Source organism: Trachurus japonicus, chromosome 19 (assembly GCF_045865225.1).
Source record: "Trachurus japonicus isolate A0001 chromosome 19, Traja_1.0".
Lineage (NCBI taxonomy): Eukaryota > Metazoa > Chordata > Actinopteri > Carangiformes > Carangidae > Trachurus > Trachurus japonicus.
In genome coordinates this window covers 1651343-1672378 of record NC_140925.1, presented here as the reverse complement: position 1 = coordinate 1672378, position 21036 = coordinate 1651343, and the positions used below count along the sequence as shown (strand labels likewise).

The following is a 21036-nucleotide window of genomic DNA, read 5'->3' as shown; positions in this document are numbered from 1 at the left end:
GTCAATTGGAAGATTCTGATCGGATTCGGCTCGATCTGAAAGAAATTCTGTTCGGATCGAGAGGGGTGGTTTATACCGATCGTTATTCCGAACGAGGTCCATGTAAACACTTATTCCGATCATTACGTCCTTTCCCACTAGCGCGACACGGCTGTCTACACAGTTCTACTCGGTTCTTATTTATTTAGCCTATTCATTTTTGCTTTTACACACTCCAGTGTGATGTCCGGGTGGGTCCGGTGAGATTTATCAATGGCAGGAACAGTAGTACACGTTGCTGAGTCTGCTTAATAACGATATAGGAGTACAGCAACAGCTCTTAAAATCTGGCGCAGGTCCATTTTGAGTAGGCTACTGAATGGGATAAATTAAGCCACTTCCGTGTTTATTGGTTTGTTTACAGTAGTACAGGAAGTACAACTCTTCTTCTGCTGTTGTTTTAGGGAAAAAGACAGCTCTGCTCATGTCAAAATGCTGTTATTCTGAATAAAGCTCGGTGCATGTGTACGAACGTCATGATCGGATTATTTGATTTTGCGCCCATGTAAACAGTGGATTCGGATTTTCCGATCCCTCAAATTTTTAGTCTGATTAAGAAAATTTGCGCATGTAAACACAGCTAGTGATGGAAGGGCTGCGGCTACGAGGAGGTTTTCATCTGTGTGCAGTTTGTTTGTCAATGTTTGTTTCTGGGGCGTCACCACCGCCCGCTGCCAGTATTGACCTGTGTGTGTGTGTGTGTGTGTGTGTGTGTGTGTGTGTGTGTGTGTGTGTGTGTCCAGGCTCTGGACCTGATTGGTCTGAAGCCGTCAGAGACTCAGCGTCAGGCGCTTCGCTCCAGACTCCGAGCCGATCCGGCCGGGACGGTGGCCTTCACAGGTAGGACAGTCATCTTCCTCTTCCTCCTCCTCCTCCTCCTCTTCCTCTTTCTCCTCCTCCTCCTCCTCCTCCTCTTCCTCTTCCTCTTCCTCTTCCTCCTCCTCCTCCTCTTCTTCCTCTGCTGCTGTCTGCTGAACATCGTTAGTTAGTTTAACCATGTAGGTTTTAAATCCAGGTTAAAACATTTCTCTCTTCATGTGCTTATGGCTGAGCTCTTTGAAAGAACTTTAAATCTTCATCTTGGATTTGCACTAAGTCCTCTTTATTGTTTTAATACAAATCAATATTTCATGCTGCAAACTCATATTTTATGCTCAATTTTAGTCAAGTTTTTATTTTTATTTTATTATATTCTCTCTTTCCTGTAACTTTACTTTATTAGTTTATTTGGGTGGGACAGTGCACATCAATGAACATATAAAAACATGTAAATGTGCCAGATTATAGCAGCAGTGCTAATTTCCATCCGGAATCCCAAAACATAAAAACAGTACAGTGACAGAAAAACATAGTATTATGAACGACATAACAATGCAGACAACAAGAGAGATAAAGTGCAAGGTGCAAAAGTGCTGGGCCAAAGTGACAAGTGCTTTAATTCCTTTAATTCTTTTTCTTGCTTTTTAAATGTTTCCAGTTTTGGGTTTTACAATTTTATGTTTTTCCTCCGTTCCCAGTTCTTACTGTTAGATGTTTTGTTGTCATGTAAAGCACAGTGAGTGTCTATATACAGTAAATCCAGCTGCCTTGCCCTCCACTCAGACAGTCTGTGTCCTCACTGTGTCTCCGTGTGTCCGTCCAGACTTCGAGACTCTGATCCGGGAGCTGTTCAAGCCTCAGCTGGAGGAGCCGAGCTCCAGGTTCACGTCTGACGACCTGTCCAGTCTGTTGGAGTCGCCCACCAACCCACTGGTACGAATACACACACAACTCATAACATATACATACAGTATGTAATAATATATATCAAAGGTGTAAATTAGAGGCTGACAGTTTCTCGGGATTCGGGAGTCAATTTATTTTGAATCACGTGATCGGGACGTGACGGGAAAAAATGTAAACGGGAGTGAACGGGATCGGGAGTCAAAGCGCGACATTCAAAGAAGCACAAGCCAGGCAGTAGCTACGGATGGTGCGCTCAAACCGGTCCAGAAGTTTTAAGTGTGTGGACTGACGCAGCTACACTTCACACCCTCAGTGATCACTGTCGTCGTGGCTACGTAGCGGAGTAGAACCTGTGTAAATCAACATACCGGTAGGGAAACGTTTTCCACCAGTCAGACTGACTCAGAGGATGAGCTAATCTCCACCTCGCATCAGAGTCCTGCATCGGGTCGGATCCCTGCGGGTATCCGACGGGTACCCCGCAAAAACAGTGTTCCCGTCACCAGGTTCAACAGGTGGATCAACTGTCTTGTGAAAATTCACGGGTCGGGCACGGGCGGAACTCAAATGAACGCGGGTGAATGTGTGTCGGCCTACAGAGGAAAACTCACGCGCAGCTGCATGAACCAGCGTAGCAAATCATTTTTTTTTATCACTCACGGCAACAACAGAGCAGCATCTTGATGTAAATAAACGATCTTTGGCCGCTCGTGTGACCGCTCACAGCTTTCCCTTTGAGTTTAGCCTGTCATGGCTCGACTGCTCAGTGCTCGGCTTCTGGGTAAAAGCTACAAACACACCGATGGGATCAATGTAAAGGCCGAAGTGTCCTGCTTTCATTAAAAAAAGAATTACGTCGCTATCATTCTCCGTTCCGGAAATAGCCGCGAAAGAGTACGGCTCCCCCCCTTTCTCTCTCTTTTCTTTTCTTTTTTCTTTTTTTTAAAGAGTACGGATACCCCCGTTATCGCCGGTGATGACAGCGATCTCACAGGCAGCGGGTCTTAATATTGACGGGTGGGTCGGATCCGGGTTGTAGTCAGAAATAATCACGGGTGATGGGTCGGGACATGGGCTTAAAAACCAACGGGTCAGGCGGGCGCGGGTTTCCAAAATTGGACCCGTGCAGGACTCTGCCTCGCATCAAACAGCTGATGCAGACAAGCAAAAAATAAAGAAAGAAAAAGAGAGAGAGGGAGAGAGAAAGGACGAGGAGGGCGTTCATTATCGCTAATTGAAATAACAAAACAAGACGGTAGAAGTGACGTCAACACATCTACCGTCTTGTTTTGTCTCATTCAGCCTGCAGAGCGCTGGGGGGGGGGTCCGTGTCTGTCAACACAATCGTTTACATGATGACTGTGTTCATAGAAAAAAACGGGAACAGGACGGGATCGGGAGTGATTTATTCAGGATTTAAACGGGACAGGATTTTTTTTTTACACTTTACAATAAGGGTCCCTTAAAGCTTCAGTTGGTAACAATTATTCAGTCATATTTGCTGGAACTGTCACTATATTCTGATGGTCAGACATTAAATGAGTAATTTAGGACAAAATCCAACTCCTCTGGCTCCACCTACAGCCTGTAATCGTATTTGCCAAAATCCACCGCGCCCGACGATTCTCCACCAGTCAGGTAGAGGGAGCAGGAGGAGCAGCCAATCGCCGCTCCTACACGTCGTGCTATGGATACAGTACATCTTCTGTGGGTGCGTTTATGGCTACTTTGTGTGTGTCTGTGTGTGTGTGGGGCGCTTGGCAGAGGCAAAGACGGTTTATAAACTCTTTGGCAGAGGTTCATAAGGGACCTGACGGAGTATTGTCTTGAAATTTCCGACCAAGTCGTGGAGTTTACTTTCACTTTCGTCAACTTACCAACTGGAGCTTTAATTAACGTTAGTTAGTACATTATTAAGCATTAATATATAAACGAATATGTTAATTAATGCTGAGTAATGCATACATAATGATAACTAATTACATTATTCAACTTTGAAATGTATTAACTAACTTTGAGTAGTAAACATTATAGGGCTGTTTTCGACTAAGGATTTTCATAGTCGAATCTGATTCGTCAGATTTTGCCATAGTCGACTGATCGTCGAACCTTTTTTTTTTTTTTTTTTTTTTTTAGATAGCAGCAAATTTGCGACTTTTTCCGTTTCAAACAAAAGAGCTAAAACACCCCAAAAATATGGTAGGTGTAAAACAAATACCTTTATTTATTTTCCACACTTTGGATGATTTTTAGTAGCCATTGTGAGCCAGGGTATGCGTTTATGTTACGTTGCCCTGGACAACGCTCCTTTTGCTCGGACTGTGAGTCATCCCTCATCCCTCAACGTGGTGAAGGATAGCGGTGGTCGTGGACACAGAGAAACCGGGTAAAACATGTAGTATCAAAACAAACGGAGGTCAGAAGGACTCGACAATCCGTACATTACGTTAATCAATCCTGTAACACACACAGTGTGACCGCGGTACCGGCAGAGAGACAGACAGGCTGCAGAGGGACGAGATCACAGCTGTGACTCCCGACACTTATGGTGCGTTCATGACAACTCGGAAGTCGGAAAAAAAAACAAGTTCCTCTTCTGAAAAACTCTGACATGTCAAACTTTAGGATGTGTTAGGGACTAATTCATCTGTCTAACCATCAGAACTATTGACACATGAAACGGTAAACACAGCTGATCCATCGAAAAAAAAAAATCACCGCTGGAGTTAATTTATTTTCCGTGACTGAAAGCAGGTTCTTGAATGTAACTCGGTCAAAGTCAGATGTATCCTCACAATGTTTTGCTGTTCTGTCAGGTCATGCATGATAAATGTTGACAAAGTTAGACTGTCAGACTTCCTTGATTTTAAACTTTGGCGGCTCTGCCCCTCGTCTTTTTGCCACTCCGTGAGTGTTCTGCAGTGACTTTGACGGTCCTACTGCTCACCTCCGCTCATTTGAAAAAAAAAAAAAAAACCTCCGCTCATTTAATTGTGCAACTGCAGTGGGTGATTTATTAATACGTAAGACTACCGTTTAAACGCACACATAATTTTGAACTCTTTATTAACAGAAAGTAGGCAGATTTTGTATCAAAATAGTCTTTTTATAACGAAAAAAGACATTCTATGTAACAATTTATGCTCAGCAGCCGTGGGCACCCCCATATAGTCAGAATGGTATGGTCCTGGTTAGATTCGACTACGAGGTTCATAGTCGAATCAGACCCCTCCGAATCGAATCGTCGAATCGTCGACTTTTGGAGGTCAGCCCTAAAACATTAATTAACTGCTTACTAATAGGCTACATTAATTAATGTGTAAGTAATACATAATAATGATTGTTAATATATCTGTAAACAGTTAATTAATGCTTAATAATGTACTAACTAACGTTAATTAAGGGACCCTTATTGTAAAGTGTTACCTTACTTGGTCACGGGACCGGGACGGGACGGGAATTCTTTTGCGGGACGGGACGGGATTGAACAAACACTCCCGTGTCAGAGCCTCTAGTGTAAATCAGCTCTCAGACACTTTCACTTCTATTTGATGTTTTTATTATCCAAAAGAAGGAGTGTACAAGTGTCTCCATGCAGCAGCTGCTAGAGTTCAGTTGATTAACGTCTGTCTGGTCCCGGTTCTGGCTCAGAGTGAATCGATGTGAAGCCTCAGTGGAGAGTAAAGATTTTCTGCTGCTGGGTCACACACACACACACACACACACACACACACTCTGTCGGAGCTGAGATCGATGTCTCATCATGTGTTCACTGCAGGGGGGGGGTCATAACCCTCCTATAAACTCTAATCCAGTCAATAGAACTCGTCATAAAGGGTTAAGTCCATATTCTGCTCAGAAACAGAACAAATAGGCTGGTATAAAAGCAGGAAACCATCTCATCTCTGTCGTCTCCAGTCAGATGGTTGATAGTTAGTGGTTAAGTTAGGTTAAGTTAGGTTAAATTAGGTTAAGTTAGGTTAAGTTAGGTTAAGTTAGGTTAGGGTTAGGTTAGGGTTAGGTTAGAGGTTAAACTGAGCAGGACTGATCAGTGTGCTGGTAGCATTTAGATCGGCTTTTCTCTCTGAATCAAACTTGTACTTTACATTACAGTATATTAATGAGAAGACGCAGGCTAACTGTTAGCCTTGTCATAGCATATGATAATTTAATAATAAGCATCAGTCCTGTCAGAATAAATGCTTTTAATCACCACAACTGAGTAACAACAAAATAAAATGTGCCATGTTAGAGGCTGAAATACCTTTTATTACTGTAACGAATATGGGAACGCCACAATAAAGAGGTAAATTAGCCTTGTCCTTTTAACACAGTCCATGATTTGGCACTCTTCCTCACATTAGGACACGGTTTGATATATTTGCATTTTCTTCGTACCTTCATAAGGACTTGGCAACGAGAAGAAGAGTTAAATACAGATGAATGTTGTCAGTGGTCTTCAGTTGTTTGTGTATGTGTCGTATGTACATTTGTGTGGCCGACAGGAAGGACTGTCTAGTTTCTGACGTTCTCAGTCAATGTGTCTTTAATCCCATAGGACAGCGGTTCTCAAACTGTTTTACATCAAGGACCCTAAAATGACACAAATTAGACCACGAACCCCATGAGACAACATTTTGAAGCAAACACCAGAAATACACAAATATTTGTTCTGAATGTTACTTTTTTAGTCAATGTACGTTCAAATTAGGGCCAATGACGTGAATTTTTGGAAATATTGTAGAGGAATTGGTATAATTTCTCTAAAAATTTTAAACATTTGTAGAAAAAAGTGGTAAAAATTACCATTAAAGTGGTAAGATATCAAAAAAACAGGGAAAAATTGTAGAATTTCTCAAAAAAAAAAAGTCTAGAAAAACTGATAACATTTCGAAAAAAAAAAAATCTAAAAGAAAAAAAACAGGTTAAAAGCTCTAGAAAAAATTATAAAATTTCAAGAAAAAGTTCTGGACCCCCTTGAACCCTCTCAAGGACCCCTGGGGGTCCCCGGACCTCACTTTGAGAACCACTGCCCTATGGGATGGGCCACAATGATGGCACGACACGAAAATAAAATATCCATAATCCATTCATTCATCCATTCATTCATTCATTCATACTTATAAAACGTAAAGGTGAAATCCGGCGATCTGATTGGTTGTTAGCCGTGGTATATTGAGCATCTACCACGGCTACTATTCTAAAACCTTATCACAGCGTAGGCTATCACTCCGCCTCAGTTGTTGTCATGTATCCATGACAACGGACTGTTGCAGTCCGTAGCAATAGACAGTCGATGTTTTTACGATGTTAAAAAACGGTTAAAAACAGTTAAAGTAGTTGAATCCACATGTTTAAGGTGAACTTTCACCTCTGGGGAGGGTTAACAATGGTAGAGGGGACTGAGCAGTGACTTTCACCTGAAAAAAAGCGGAGGAAAAGACGAGATGCAGAGCTACTTGGAGCTAACGTCTGGAGAGGTGGGACTATTTTTTTTCACAGTGAGGCAATTTTATTGAATAATATGTATTTCTGGTTGAATAAAACTACATGAAATTGATTGCATATCCCTCTTTCATATTGCCTTTATTGGTAACCGTTTTATAAAAGCAATATATCACTCCAGTCCGTGGTCTATGCTCATTATACCACGGCTAAGGGGCGTTGTTCGGCCCGACGCAAAGCGGAGGGACGACAACCCCCTTAGAGTGGCCTGTTGTGATATATTGCTGAAATATACACTGCCTTTCTTTGCTTTAAATAAAACCCTCACATGTTCAGAGTTCTTCATGTTAACTCTTGTCCTCTGTCTCTTTAATCAGCCGTCGCTGTCGGACTCTGAGGACCTGGAGGAGATGGAGCGTCTGAGGAAGGAACACATCGAGGCTCTGAGGGAGATCAAGAGGCTGCAGGTAACACACACACACACACACACACACACACACACACACACAGAGACAGGAGTTTGGGTGCTGACCGTCTGCTCTGGTCTGCAGGAGCAGCTGGTGGAGTCTCAGCGCGTTCACCACCAGATGGAGGAGGAGCTCAGTAAAGTCAAACAGGTGAGTGATGACGTCACTGTCGGTCCAGGTCAAGCTGTTTTTAGAACGGCGGAGCAGAGCCGTGAGCTGCTCAGAGCTACGCTACGGAGGCTCATTATGGGATTTCTTGGTTTCCCTCATCATCAAACTCATCAAATACACAATCCAACAACTCCACAACGCTCTGGTGGACAAGTTGTGACCTGCACATTCACCACACTATGAGATAATAACACAACGTTACCACACAGAGTTGTTTTAGAGGGAAATTCATGCAAAACTACTGATGCGTGTTGCCTTCAGGGACAGTTTTTCATCAACAGTCTCTGAATTTCCCTCTAAAACAACTCTGTGTGGTAACGTTGTGTTATTATCTCATAGCGTGGTGAATGTGCAGGTCACAACTTGTCCACCAGAGCGTTGTGGAGTTGTTGGATTGTGTATTTGATGAGTTTGATGAGGGAAACCAACAAAGAAATCCCATAATGAGCCTCCGTAGCGTAGCTCTGAGCAGCTCACGGCTCTGCTCCGCCGTTCTAAAAATAGCTTACACCGACAATTAAAGGTAACGAACCTACTGCTGCTATGACTATAGGGATTATGGCAATGGGCCAGTTTGACAAAAATGTTGAACTATCCCTTTAAGTGACATTATGAAACAGATAAACTACTAGACAGAGTTATAAAAGTTACAAATAGAGACGAGAAGAGAAAAAGAAGGTTTTTCCTGTTTTAAAAACAACATCACTGTGTGTGTGGGAGGTGTGAGTCTTTTTCTGTCCGGTGTGTGTGTAGTGTGTGTGTGTGTGTGTGTGTGTATGTGTGTGTAGTGTGTGTAGTGTGTGTGTGTGTGAATCAGCCTCTCCCACTCTGCTGCCTCTCCACTTTCACTCTGTTGCATAAACCGATCGATTTCTGACACCAACACTCAGTCGGGACGTTTCTGTTCACCGTGGAGCCGGGCTTTTATTTTTTTATTTTGCTTTCATCTACTTCCTGTTTCCTGCTCAGGACTCGTTCAAACGGTTCAATGTTACAGAGTTTACTGAACGTACCAAAGTAGACCAGTTTAAAACTTTACACAGACGCCCACTGGGTCAGGATTGGGTTCACTTAAACCAGAGGCCGGTACTGAAGGAGGCTCAACACATCCAGGCTTTGTGTTCATGGTGCAGCTCAACTAAACCTCAAGTTTAACACGGTAAGAAGCTGGTTATCAACTTGGTTTGTTAAAGGCCCCATGCTGTGCACTTTTCTCTGGGTTTATTTGCCTGCTGATATCCCTATAACAAGATGTATCATTGGTTTTGAGTACCTGTGATCTGCTTAATATCGTTTATTCTGCCCCTTTCTGTTGCCTCTTTCTGGAGCTCTAGCAGGCACAGGTCATTTGGCCAATCAGAAGAGAGAATGAGAACCTCTCCTCTGATTGGCTCACTGTTTTTAAGTGGCATGTGGTCGGGCCATTCACAGGCAAGTAACTGAAACCTAAGCTGCATTCATACAAATTGAAAAAAAACAACTGGTCACGGTGGGCGGAGTTACCTTGTGTGTGACATCACAGAAAGGAGGAAGTGCTATCTGCTCGTCTTAAAGAGACAGTTCCTACAAATGGGCGGTGTGTGTTTCTCCGTTTATGACCAGTTTGATGCATGGGGCAGTATATACGAGGCCCAGAGACCTCCCCAAGCACGAAAAAATAACCAAAATCACATTTTTCATGCCATGGGGCCTTTAAGTCTGGCTCTCAGCTTCATGCTCTGTGCATGTTCACATCAATGCAGGCATTTGGCGTCATATTATTCTACTTTCGCACGAAATGAACCCATCACAGGCCTCTGATTTCAGCCCAGAGCAGCAGGTTGTTTTATTTATTTATTTATTTATTTTTTATTTATTTGGTTCATTTCGGGCATGTCAATTAGTCATCATCATCACACATCATCTCAATCCAATTAATACAATACACATGACCGAAAGGGAAAGCGGGAGAAGCAAAAGCTTATCTAGTCCCGCCCCCAATACTCACATATTCATTTTTTCTGCATGTTACATTTTTGACATAACATTAATGGAGAGTTTGAGCGATACAAAAAAGCATCAGTGTTGCTGCAAATATGACAAGAGGAGGCTGCTTTTAATTTCTGACAGCTGAACATTGCGCTACTTTTAAATATGAAGCTTTATTCAAATAATAATTAAGTTCTGTCTTTTAAAATTGTGTTTTATATTGTTTTCATATATTTCACTGATCGCAATTATAGAATGCGAGCTGATCCAAATATGGGCAAAGAGCAGGAGGAGCTTTTGTGGAGCTGAGACTTCAGTTCATATTATATATTGTATATATTCTGAAGCTCAGAGGTGACAGAGCATTTGCCGCTGCTGCACCCAAGCTCTGGAATGAGCTACCCCTGAATGTTAGACAGGCCTCCTCGCTTCCTGTTTTTAAATCTCTTTTAAAAACACACTTTTACTCCCGTGCTTTTAACTCACCTTAATTTTAATTTTTTACATGTCTCTCCCTATAAAAGCACCTGCAGTGAGCTGGTCCATTTGTTTGTTTTTTTTGAAGTGATTTTGTGTTTATGTGCTTATGTCTTTTATCTTAATCTTTTATGTCCTAATGTAAAGCACTTTGGCTTCCCCTGTGGTTTTTTAAATGTGCTATATAAATAAAGTTGATTGATTGATTGATTGATATATTCACATATATATATATATATTGGTTTATGATGCACATGCACCAGACTGACTCTAGTGGTCAGGAGAGGAACTGCAGCCTCCCACGGCTCTGTGTGTTTCTGTGACGAACATTAATACAGATGTTAATACAGATGTTAATGATGTGGCCTCAGCTCAACAAAGATGATTCTTCTGCTACAGTTTATAGATGATGGAGACACACACACACACACACACACATTGTAGATGAAGATGTGTGTGTCAGGATCAGTGTGTTTAGCTCCTGTCGTCCATCATGTTCGTGTGTGTGTGTGTGTGTGCGTGTGCGTGTGCGTGTGCGTGTGCGTGTGTGTGTGTGTGTGTGTGGTGACATGTTCCCTCATTAGAGCTGAGGTCAGGCTTCCAGGTGGGGGGCCTCTCTGCCTCTCTGCCTCTCTGCCCCCCCCCCCCAAGGCCACAGCTGGAGAGAGAGCAGCTGCTGCTGGGATCCATTAGTTACTCAACCACAGGACACACACACACACACACACACACACACACACACACACACACACACACTCCTCAGCCTCTGAACTAAGCTGATCCTGTAACACTTTACAATAAGGTAGAGAAGTTACTGAGGAACTAAGTATTAGTTACTCATTAGTTACTCTATGTGTTCCCTAAAGTAAAGTGAGACATCAACATGAGTAAATACCGTAGATCAGGGGTTCTCAACTAGTTTCACTCTGGGCTCCACATTTTCCCATGGTCATTAAGTCGCGACCATAGACTGTAAAAAGAATGGACGTAGCGTCCGTGACGTCCCCCATTGGTTTTGGGGAGTCGTTTTTGTGACTCCAATATGGCGGCCTGAACAGCGCCATGTTGGATTGGCCGGCCGAGAACCCGCCCACTGGCCTCCAAGCAGCTGTCTCCACGGAGCTGCTCGGACCTGTCACTCAACGTTTCCGCGCCCTAATTGGCCAGAGTTTTAACCTAATAACAGTAAAACGGTAGAGTTAAAAAAAAATTCACCCCCCTCAGAGTGTGTGTGGGGGTAGAAACTATCGATTGAGACAAAAAAACGTTCTGACACCAGGCTTTTAACATGTTTACTGAGGATGTAAAGTCGGTGATTTTAACATGGGGGTCTATGGAGAATGCTGCTTTCTGACACCAGCCCCCAGAGGAAGAAGAGGGGATTGCAGTTTGTTGAACGCGGAAGTGAGCTTCACTTCTCAGACCGACAACTGCCCCCTTGGTCGCGACCCACTTTTATAGAATTCAAACCAAGATTTTTTTTTGTAAGCCTTTAAAAACTCATTTTGCTCTTTATTGAGCAAAGTGCATTTCAGAGCACATGAATGAAACTGAGGAGTTACCATGACAACTGCATGTGTTCACGTGTCTCATGTGCCTTTCAAAATAAGTTATTTTTCAAAATAAAAGACATGTCCAACATCAGATGTGCATTAAATATTATTTACTTTTTTGACCAGCTGTCCGCGACCCATCCAGAATGGGTCCAAGACCCACTTTTGGGTCCCGACCCACCAGTTGAGAACCACTGCCATAGATAATAACCAGATAGTCTCCCGTGCTCTAACTGCCACCGGGGTCCGACCTCATTTGGCATCATAAACGCTGGTTCAATTAAAGGCCCGGGCGATTAAGTGTTTTACCGTAGTCTTACACAGAAAACAAAAATGTTTTTTTTAACAACATTTCACCGGCTCTCACCTCACTTGTGAGACTCTGTCACATCTGAGGTTTCACACTGAGATTAAATCACCATGAAGCCTCGGTGTTACACTGACTGTCCTACTTACACACACACACACACACACACACACACACACACACACACACACACACACACACACACACACACACACACACACACACTCAACATGAACACACAGTTTTCAACGTTTAACCCTTTCTATTATGTTTTAATTGAAATGATTAGTTGTTTTCATCTGCTGAAGCTGAAGCGAACGGCGTTTTAGAGTTTCACATCCTGCAGAGACGAGGTGACAGATGGGTGTGTGTGTGTGTGTGTGTGTGTGTGTGTGTGTGTGTGTGTGTGTTTGTGTTTGTGTGTGTGTGTGTGTGTGTGTGTGTGTGTTGAGCTCTCAGTGCATATGACATCACCACAGGAGGAAGCTGAGGCTGCCAAAGTTACTCCTGTGTGTGTGTGTGTTTGTGTGTCTGTGTGTGTGTGTGTGTGTGTGTGTGAGGAGGGGGCGGAGTCTGGCGGCGGCAGCAGCAGAGCATCATGGGTATCTGTCAGTGTCAGATACTTAAAGTAACTGATTACTTTACTGAGGCAGTAACCCAGTTACTTAGACGCTGCAACTTGTCCAACACTGCTCTTGTGTTTTGATTCGGGCTATCTGTCGACTGTCGTTGTCATGGCGACAGAGGTTCATGTCCACCAGATGTTGGTGCTGCGTTCAGGGCCCTGGTTCATTGTGTGTGTGTGTGTGTGTGTGTGTGTGTGTGTGTGTTCTCACGTTACTGGGTCCAGTTACTGCAGTGGCCCTGGGTGTGTGTTTCACCGTCCTGACGGTTATGTAACGTCCTCACACACACACACACACACACACACACACACACACTGTAGATTAACAGCAGCTCATCATGAAACACACTTCACCTTCAGTGTTTAAAATCCTGGAGAGAAAAGTGTAAATCACAGTTTATTGATATTTAAATACGTCCGAAATCCCTCCCTCATCCCCTCCTCCCTACTCACGACATAGTGAATTCACTATAGTGACCCTAGCTAACCCTATATATTATTTTTTAATTATTAATAATTCAAATTATTATGGACACTAATGACCTATTTTGCATTTAAAACTGCTATTTTCGCCGAAAGGTTAAGTTTGCACCCCTGTTTTATGTCGAAGACTACATGAGGGGTTAGTTGTAACACAGTGTTACAACTAACCCCTCATGTAGTTTCCTTACTCTTGCCTAGCTAGCACTGGCTACGAGCTAGCTACAAGCTTTAGCATGGTACCATTTTTTAGCTAAGAAAACGCTGAAAAAGATGATATAAGAATGGTTTTGGGGACTTGCACACATGCTTCAGCAACCAAAAAACTAGCGATATGGAAAAATATACTTTCATGGCGCTAAAACACACTTTCGCACATAACTCTGTGAAATCGCAGCGGGATCTTCTGAATCTCCTCCACATAAAAGTGCTAACTAATACGGACCTGTGGCCGGAAGTTGGCGGAAGTTGACTTGTGCGTCTGGATAAAAAGTCCGTGTTTCAACTTGCCCCGCGTTAGGTTGTGCCCCGCGCTCCCCTATCAACTCTTTACTTGCTTCAAGTAAAAAAAACTTCTCGGCGCATGTTTGAGTAGCCACCTGACGCTGCCTGTGGAAAAAAATGTACACTTCAAGCAAGTAAAGAGTTGATATTCCTGTGTTTATGACACAAGCGGTAGCTCCTACTGCACCTGAACACACCGCGCACTGCAACTTCGGGCTCGCGCAAGACTCCGGGAGACTTTGAATTAGATCGACTTTTACAAACATGTCGGCTTGTTGAAGTAAATAAACTTCTCGGTGCATGTTTGAGTCTCCATCTGACGCTGTCTGTGGAAAAAAATTGCGGCTTTGAGGGCTGGAAACAGCCTAAACAGCGGAACTTACATTAGCATTAGCCTCGCTATCCAGAGTCTGTGGAAGCCGCGACCGGACAACTCTGGCAGCTGGACACATTTATTGAGGCTGCTGCACTACTTCATTTATTTGGTAGCTATTTGGTAGAGGTTTGAGTGGGAACCTGAACACATCATCACTGGTTGAGCTCTGATGCTGACTCCTCTTCATTCCCCCCCCCCTTCCCCTCTCTCCTCCTCCTCCTCCTCCTCTCTCCTCCTCCTCTCCTCTGTCTTTCTCTCCCCCCTCCTCTCTCCTCCTCCTCCTCCTCTCTCCTCTTCCTCTCTCCTCCTCCTCTGTCTTTCTCCCCCCCTCCTCCTCTCCCCCCCCCCCCCCCACCAGGAGGTGCAGCGGGGGGAGGAGGAGCTGCGGTCTCTGAGGACCCGTGTGCAGCTGTCTGAAGCGGCTCAGCAGCAGACCAGAGGGATGGAGATGGACTACGAGGAGGTGATCCACCTGCTGGAGGCCGAGATCGCCGAGCTCAAGGCTCAGAGGGCCGAGCCTCAACCGCTGCCGCCGCCGCCGGCCAATAAGGTGACAGACCTGGTCGTCATGGCCACGCCCACAGGAAGTGACCGGTGATCGATGAGTTAACGATGAGTCAGGGGCTGTATTCGAAACCGCATACTATAGTACTAGTACGTACTGATTTGGCCAAAATGTAGTATGTAGTATGCAGTATGCGAACAAAAGCAAAATCTGCAGAATGTGAAAAGTTCCCGGATGTCGTACTGATTCGGAAAATATCTCCAGTATGCATCTGACCAGTCTACATCGCCTACTGTATCCCACAATGCAATGCTCCCCTGACGTCCTAACGGTAACCAAAGACGGTAGTGTAGCCGTGGACCGTAACTATAGTTTAATAAAATAAAACTTAATGCAGACTGATCGGTTCATTGTAAAATATTTATTTATTTTTTGTAAATGTGGTGATTTCTGTACGTAACGTCAGGCTCCAGAGCCCCGAGGCAGCGCTACTCTTCTGTCCAATACACACAAGAAGCTTCACTTTACATTCAGACTAACTAATGCTACTGCCACAATTGAGATTTCATCAATCAGACCAACATTTATCTCCTAAAAATAATTTAACCAGCCGGTGGTAAACCTCTAAAAACCTGCGGGTAAGTTAATTAGCGATGGTTTTCTCCCCCGGGATGACGACGGAGGTTGGCCGGCCGAGCAGCTCTGCAGACCGGCTGCTGCCTCTGTGATGTCCCGGTCGCTGCGGAGCTTCACTTCTCCGAAAAACATCGGAGCAAACTTCTAACCAGCCGTCGTTTGGATAAACTGGCCGTATATTTGGGGTCTAAACAGCTACTTTCTCGCATGAAAAAATATTAAAACTTAATAAAGTTACATAATTACAGCGCTAGAGCGAGAAATAAAACAGCTTTTAGCCTGTTTTACAGCTACTGCTACCGGTTGTTGTGAAATGCATTCTGGGAAACTCGTATACTGCTACTGCGATGATAACGGTGTCGTTCTGCTGAAGTAGCAGACTGAATCCCACATTCAGTCTGCAGTATACAGTACACACTAACGCAGTATGTAGTAGGCAGTACGGTAGTATGCGGTTTCGAAAACAGTCAGGTTATTGACGAGCAGCTTGTCACTACCCGATTTGTGACAATACTGGTCTGTGCATGTGCAGACCGGCCGCCATCTTGGACCGCTGTCTACGGCGACTCCACTTGGACAAACTTCATTTGGCCGCTGCCCGATTTGCGTCCAAGTGGAAGTCTGCTTAAAGTTCTGTACATTTAAAATACGGTGCTGTGAAAATGATTAAAAAAAAATTTAAAAATGCAGACGTCCGTCATAAGACAGCCTTGTTGTGGTTAGTCGTGATTGTTTGTGGTTGTCATGGTGATGAGGCCGGAGAGAAAAGACGAGAGTAAACACTAAAAGTCGCCTCTGTTCCTGTTTTCATCCCACCACAACCAACCCTCAGTTTACATTACTAATAAAGTTTTTTTATATAAAGCATCTCTGGCGACCACACAGGGCAGTGAAGTCAATTCAACTAAGTTTGTCCAAGTGGAGTTGCCGTACGTAGCTGTCACAAATCAGGTACTGACACTACTTCATTACTGACTGGAGACTTCCCAGCATCCCTCTCTTCCTCCTCCTCCTCTTCCTTCCTTTTCTTCCTCCTCTGTTTTCTTCCTCCTCATCCTTCTTTCCTTCCTCCTCCTCTTCCTTCCTTTTCTTCCTCCTCTGTTTTCTTCCTTCTCATCCTTCTTTCCTTCCTTTTCCTCTTCCTTCCTTTTCTTCTTCCTCCTTCCTTTTCTTCTTCCTCCTCCTCCTCCATCTCCTCCTCTTTCCTTCCGTTTCCTCTTCCTTCCTTCTCTTCTTCCTCCTTTTCCTCTTCCTCCTCCTCCTCCTCCTTCCTTTTCCTCTTCTTCCTTCTTTTCCTCCTCATTCCTTTTCCTCCCCCTCCTTCCTTTTCTTCCTTTTCCTCCTCCTCCTTCCTTTTCTTCCTCCTCCTCCTCTTCCTTCCTTTTCTTCTTCTTCCTCCTCTTCTTCCTCCTCCTCATCCTTCTTTTCTCTTCCTCCTCCTCTTCCTCCTCCATCAGCAGCAGTGAATCTGGGTCAGTGTTGCCGGTAGCAACCTGCAGGTCAGCTGCAGCTTAATAATGACACTGAGACGTTTACCCAGTGACACGTTGTTGCCAAATAGTGAGCCTGTTGTCTTCATCATCACCATCATCATCATCATCATCATCATCATTATGTTAATGAGCAGGATAATTAATATTAAACAGTGAATCTGCATCACTGAGTTAAACTGGTTTAGAATTATGTTTATTTTGATTTATAGTATCAATAACTGAATCAATAATATTAATATTAATAATGAACAATCAATATTAATAATCAATGATCGGCTGTTTTATTCAAATGTAACTTTATTCATCATGAACTAAAGACAGAGTGTGTGTGTGTGTGTGTAGGAGGAGCTGGACGAGCTGAAGAAGCGCGTGGCCGTCCTGGAGTGTCAGCTACGGAAGAGCGAAACGGCCAAAAAGGGTTTCGAGATGTCGACGGGCAAACTGCTGAGTTTTGTGGAGGTAACGTATTCATCCGCCGCTAAAAGTAGTCCCAACAACAACAATAACAACAGCAGCTGTACAGATGTTTAATGATGGTCTGTCTTCTTCCTCTGTCCGTGCAGAACGTCCAGGAGTTCCTGCTGGAGAGCCACGGACCGACCAAGAGCTACAGGTGTGTGTGAGTAACAGAGTAACAGAGTGTGTGAGTAACAGAGCTACAGGTGTGTGTGAGTAACAGAGTAACAGAGTGTGTGAGTAACAGAGTGTGTGAGTAACAGAGTAACAGTGTGTGTGAGTAACAGAGTAACAGTGTGTGTGAGTAACAGAGTGTGTGAGTAACAGAGTAACAGTGTGTGTGAGTAACAGAGTAACAGAGTGTGTGAGTAACAGAGCTACAGGTGTGTGTGAGTAACAGAGTAACAGTGTGTGTGAGTAACAGAGCTACAGGTGTGTGTGAGTAACAGAGTAACAGTGTGTGTGAGTAACAGAGTAACAGAGTGTGTGAGTAACAGAGCTACAGGTGTGTGAGTAACAGAGTAACAGAGTGTGTGAGTAACAGAGTGTGTGAGTAACAGAGCTACAGGTGTGTGTGAGTAACAGAGTAACAGAGTGTGTGAGTAACAGAGTGTGTGAGTAACAGAGTAACAGTGTGTGTGAGTAACAGAGTAACAGTGTGTGTGAGTAACAGAGTGTGTGAGTAACAGAGTAACAGTGTGTGTGAGTAACAGAGTAACAGAGTGTGTGAGTAACAGAGCTACAGGTGTGTGTGAGTAACAGAGTAACAGTGTGTGTGAGTAACAGAGTAACAGAGTGTGTGAGTAACAGAGCTACAGGTGTGTGAGTAACAGAGTAACAGAGTGTGTGAGTAACAGAGTAACAGAGTGTGTGTGAGTAACAGAGTAACAGAGTGTGTGAGTAACAGAGTGTGTGAGTAACAGAGTAACAGAGTGTGTGAGTAACAGAGCTACAGGTGTGTGAGTAACAGAGTAACAGAGTGTGTGAGTAACAGAGTAACAGAGTGTGTGAGTAACAGAGCTACAGGTGTGTGTGAGTAACAGAGTAACAGTGTGTGTGAGTAACAGAGCTACAGGTGTGTGTGAGTAACAGAGTAACAGTGTGTGTGAGTAACAGAGTAACAGAGTGTGTGAGTAACAGAGCTACAGGTGTGTGAGTAACAGAGTAACAGAGTGTGTGAGTAACAGAGTAACAGAGTGTGTGTGAGTAACAGAGTAACAGAGTGTGTGAGTAACAGAGTGTGTGAGTAACAGAGTAACAGAGTGTGTGAGTAACAGAGCTACAGGTGTGTGAGTAACAGAGTAACAGAGTGTGTGAGTAACAGAGTAACAGAGTGTGTGAGTAACAGAGCTACAGGTGTGTGTGAGTAACAGAGTAACAGTGTGTGTGAGTAACAGAGTAACAGTGTGTGTGAGTAACAGAGTAACAGAGTGTGTGTGAGTAACAGAGTAACAGAGTGTGTGTGAGTAACAGAGTAACAGTGTGTGTGAGTAATAGGACTGTCAATGAATATTTGAAATTCGAATGTATATTCGAATTATAGTAATAAAAATGAAATTCGAATATTAAAATATGATATTCGAATATTAATAATTTATTTTTAAATTATCTTTACGCGCACAACCACAACAACAGCAACTACAACTTCCTTCTACAAATGCACGGTCGTCGGTGTGACGTGCAGAACGCAGCAGAACGCAGCAGGACGACTCCTCAGTCCATGAGTTTCATGTCTCAGACCGGATCATGTCAATCCAGCTGCAGAAATATCCGGGGGACGGGACGGGAGCGCCGCGGTAACCGTAGTAACTCACACAGACACACACGGACACACCTGTCTGTGTGGTCACGTCTGGAGAGAAGCAGCTTCTCTGTTTTCCCAAACTACCGAGTGACAGCTTTAATCGCGCATTAAAAAAATGTGCCGTTCACTGAGAGCTATGATCCTCTGCACTTCATCGCGACTGTGCTTGATCCGCGTTATAAGGATCATTACTTGGATGTGGGAAGAAAACATGCTGGCTCTTATCCCGTTCCCGAGCGAGCTGTTTGCTCGCGTCATCACAAAACGTTTGACATGAATTGATAAAGGCCGAGTAAAACGCAGTCTTTTTTCACGTATTAAAATGCATATAATGTCGTTGCTGATTTGCATTGTGTAGCTGTTTGTTTTGTGTAATGTAAGCTGTTCAAAACGTGTTTGACATGCGCTGATAATAAATACAGGCTACCGCTATAAAAGTCCATCTCTTTGTATTGATTTTTGGAGAAAATATGAAAAAACAGATATTCGAATTTTATTCGAATATCTGTTTTATTTAAGAGGCAATATTCGAACCTCATTTCTGCCATTCGTTGACAGCCCTAGTGAGTAACAGAGTAACAGTGTGTGTGAGTAACAGAGTAACAGAGTGTGTGAGTAACAGAGTAACAGTGTGTGTGAGTAACAGAGTAACAGAGTGTGTGAGTAACAGAGCTACAGGTGTGTGAGTAACAGAGTAACAGTGTGTGTGAGTAACAGAGTAACAGAGTGTGTGAGTAACAGAGTAACAGTGTGTGTGAGTAACAGAGCTACAGGTGTGTGTGAGTAACAGAGCTACAGGTGTGTGTGAGTAACAGAGCTACAGGTGTGTGTGAGTAACAGAGTAACAGTGTGTGTGAGTAACAGAGTAACAGAGTGTGTGAGTAACAGAGCTACAGGTGTGTGAGTAACAGAGTAACAGTGTGTGTGAGTAACAGAGTAATAGTGTGTGTGAGTAACAGAGCTACAGGTGTGTGTGAGTAACAGAGTAATAGTGTGTGTGAGTAACAGAGCTACAGGTGTGTGTGAGTAACAGAGTAACAGTGTGTGTGAGTAACAGAGTAACAGAGTGTGTGAGTAACAGAGTAATAGTGTGTGTGAGTAACAGAGCTACAGGTGTGTGTGAGTAACAGAGTAACAGTGTGTGTGAGTAACAGAGTAACAGAGTGTGTGTGAGTAACAGAGTAACAGTGTGTGTGAGTAACAGAGTAACAGAGTGTGTGAGTAACAGAGTAACAGTGTGTGTGAGTAACAGAGTAACAGTGTGTGTGAGTAACAGAGTAACAGAGTGTGTGAGTAACAGAGCAACAGAGTGTGTGAGTAACAGTGTGTGTGAGTAACAGAGTAACAGTGTGTGTGAGTAACAGAGTAACAGAGTGTGTGAGTAACAGAGTGTGTGAGTAACAGAGTAACAGAGTGTGTGGTTCTGGTTCCTGAAGCCAAACTGAACCGTCCGGCTCGTTCAGACCAAAAAATACAAGAAACAGGTGGTTTGGTGACACGGTTTGGTTCTGATCCTGGTCCTGGTTCTGGTTCAACAGGACCAGGACCAGGACCAGGACCAGGATCAGGACCAGAACCGGGTCCGGGACCAGGACCAGGACCAGAACTGTGTCTGTGTGAACCACCACACCGGTCTGAGGTCCAGTCGGTCGGTTCCTCTGAAGCGTCTGAAGCTGCGACACCTTCGTTACAGTCACAGCCACTTAATGAGGAATCCTGCAGAGAGAGGAGCCTATTAGCACTAACACACACACACACACACACTAACACACTAACACACACACACACACACTCACACACACACACACACACACACACTAACACACACACTAACACACACACACTAACACACACACACACTCACTCGGTGGTCCGGTGTGACCCACTTGGGTCCAGGTTGAGCGTGTTTCTGGGTGTTTCTCCTGCAGAGCAGCAACGAGGCCGCGGTTATGAAACATCCACCTCCATCATCACATTACCACTCTGTCCTTTATCTTCCTCTTTA

General features: G+C 43.9%; 1 protein-coding gene across 1 annotated transcript in view; it reads left to right on the top strand.

Annotated features, from left to right (window-relative positions):
* The window catches only part of stxbp4 (syntaxin binding protein 4), a 74055-nt gene that overhangs the window by 39258 nt on the left and 13761 nt on the right, over positions 1–21036 (top strand). Inside the window, exons 13-19 of the mRNA XM_085762171.1 lie at positions 783–879; positions 1682–1791; positions 7587–7676; positions 7761–7826; positions 14496–14687; positions 17114–17230; positions 17335–17384. Of these exons, the coding sequence (XP_085618297.1) occupies positions 783–879; positions 1682–1791; positions 7587–7676; positions 7761–7826; positions 14496–14687; positions 17114–17230; positions 17335–17384 (722 nt within the window). The remainder of the gene's footprint in view (positions 1–782; positions 880–1681; positions 1792–7586; positions 7677–7760; positions 7827–14495; positions 14688–17113; positions 17231–17334; positions 17385–21036) is intronic.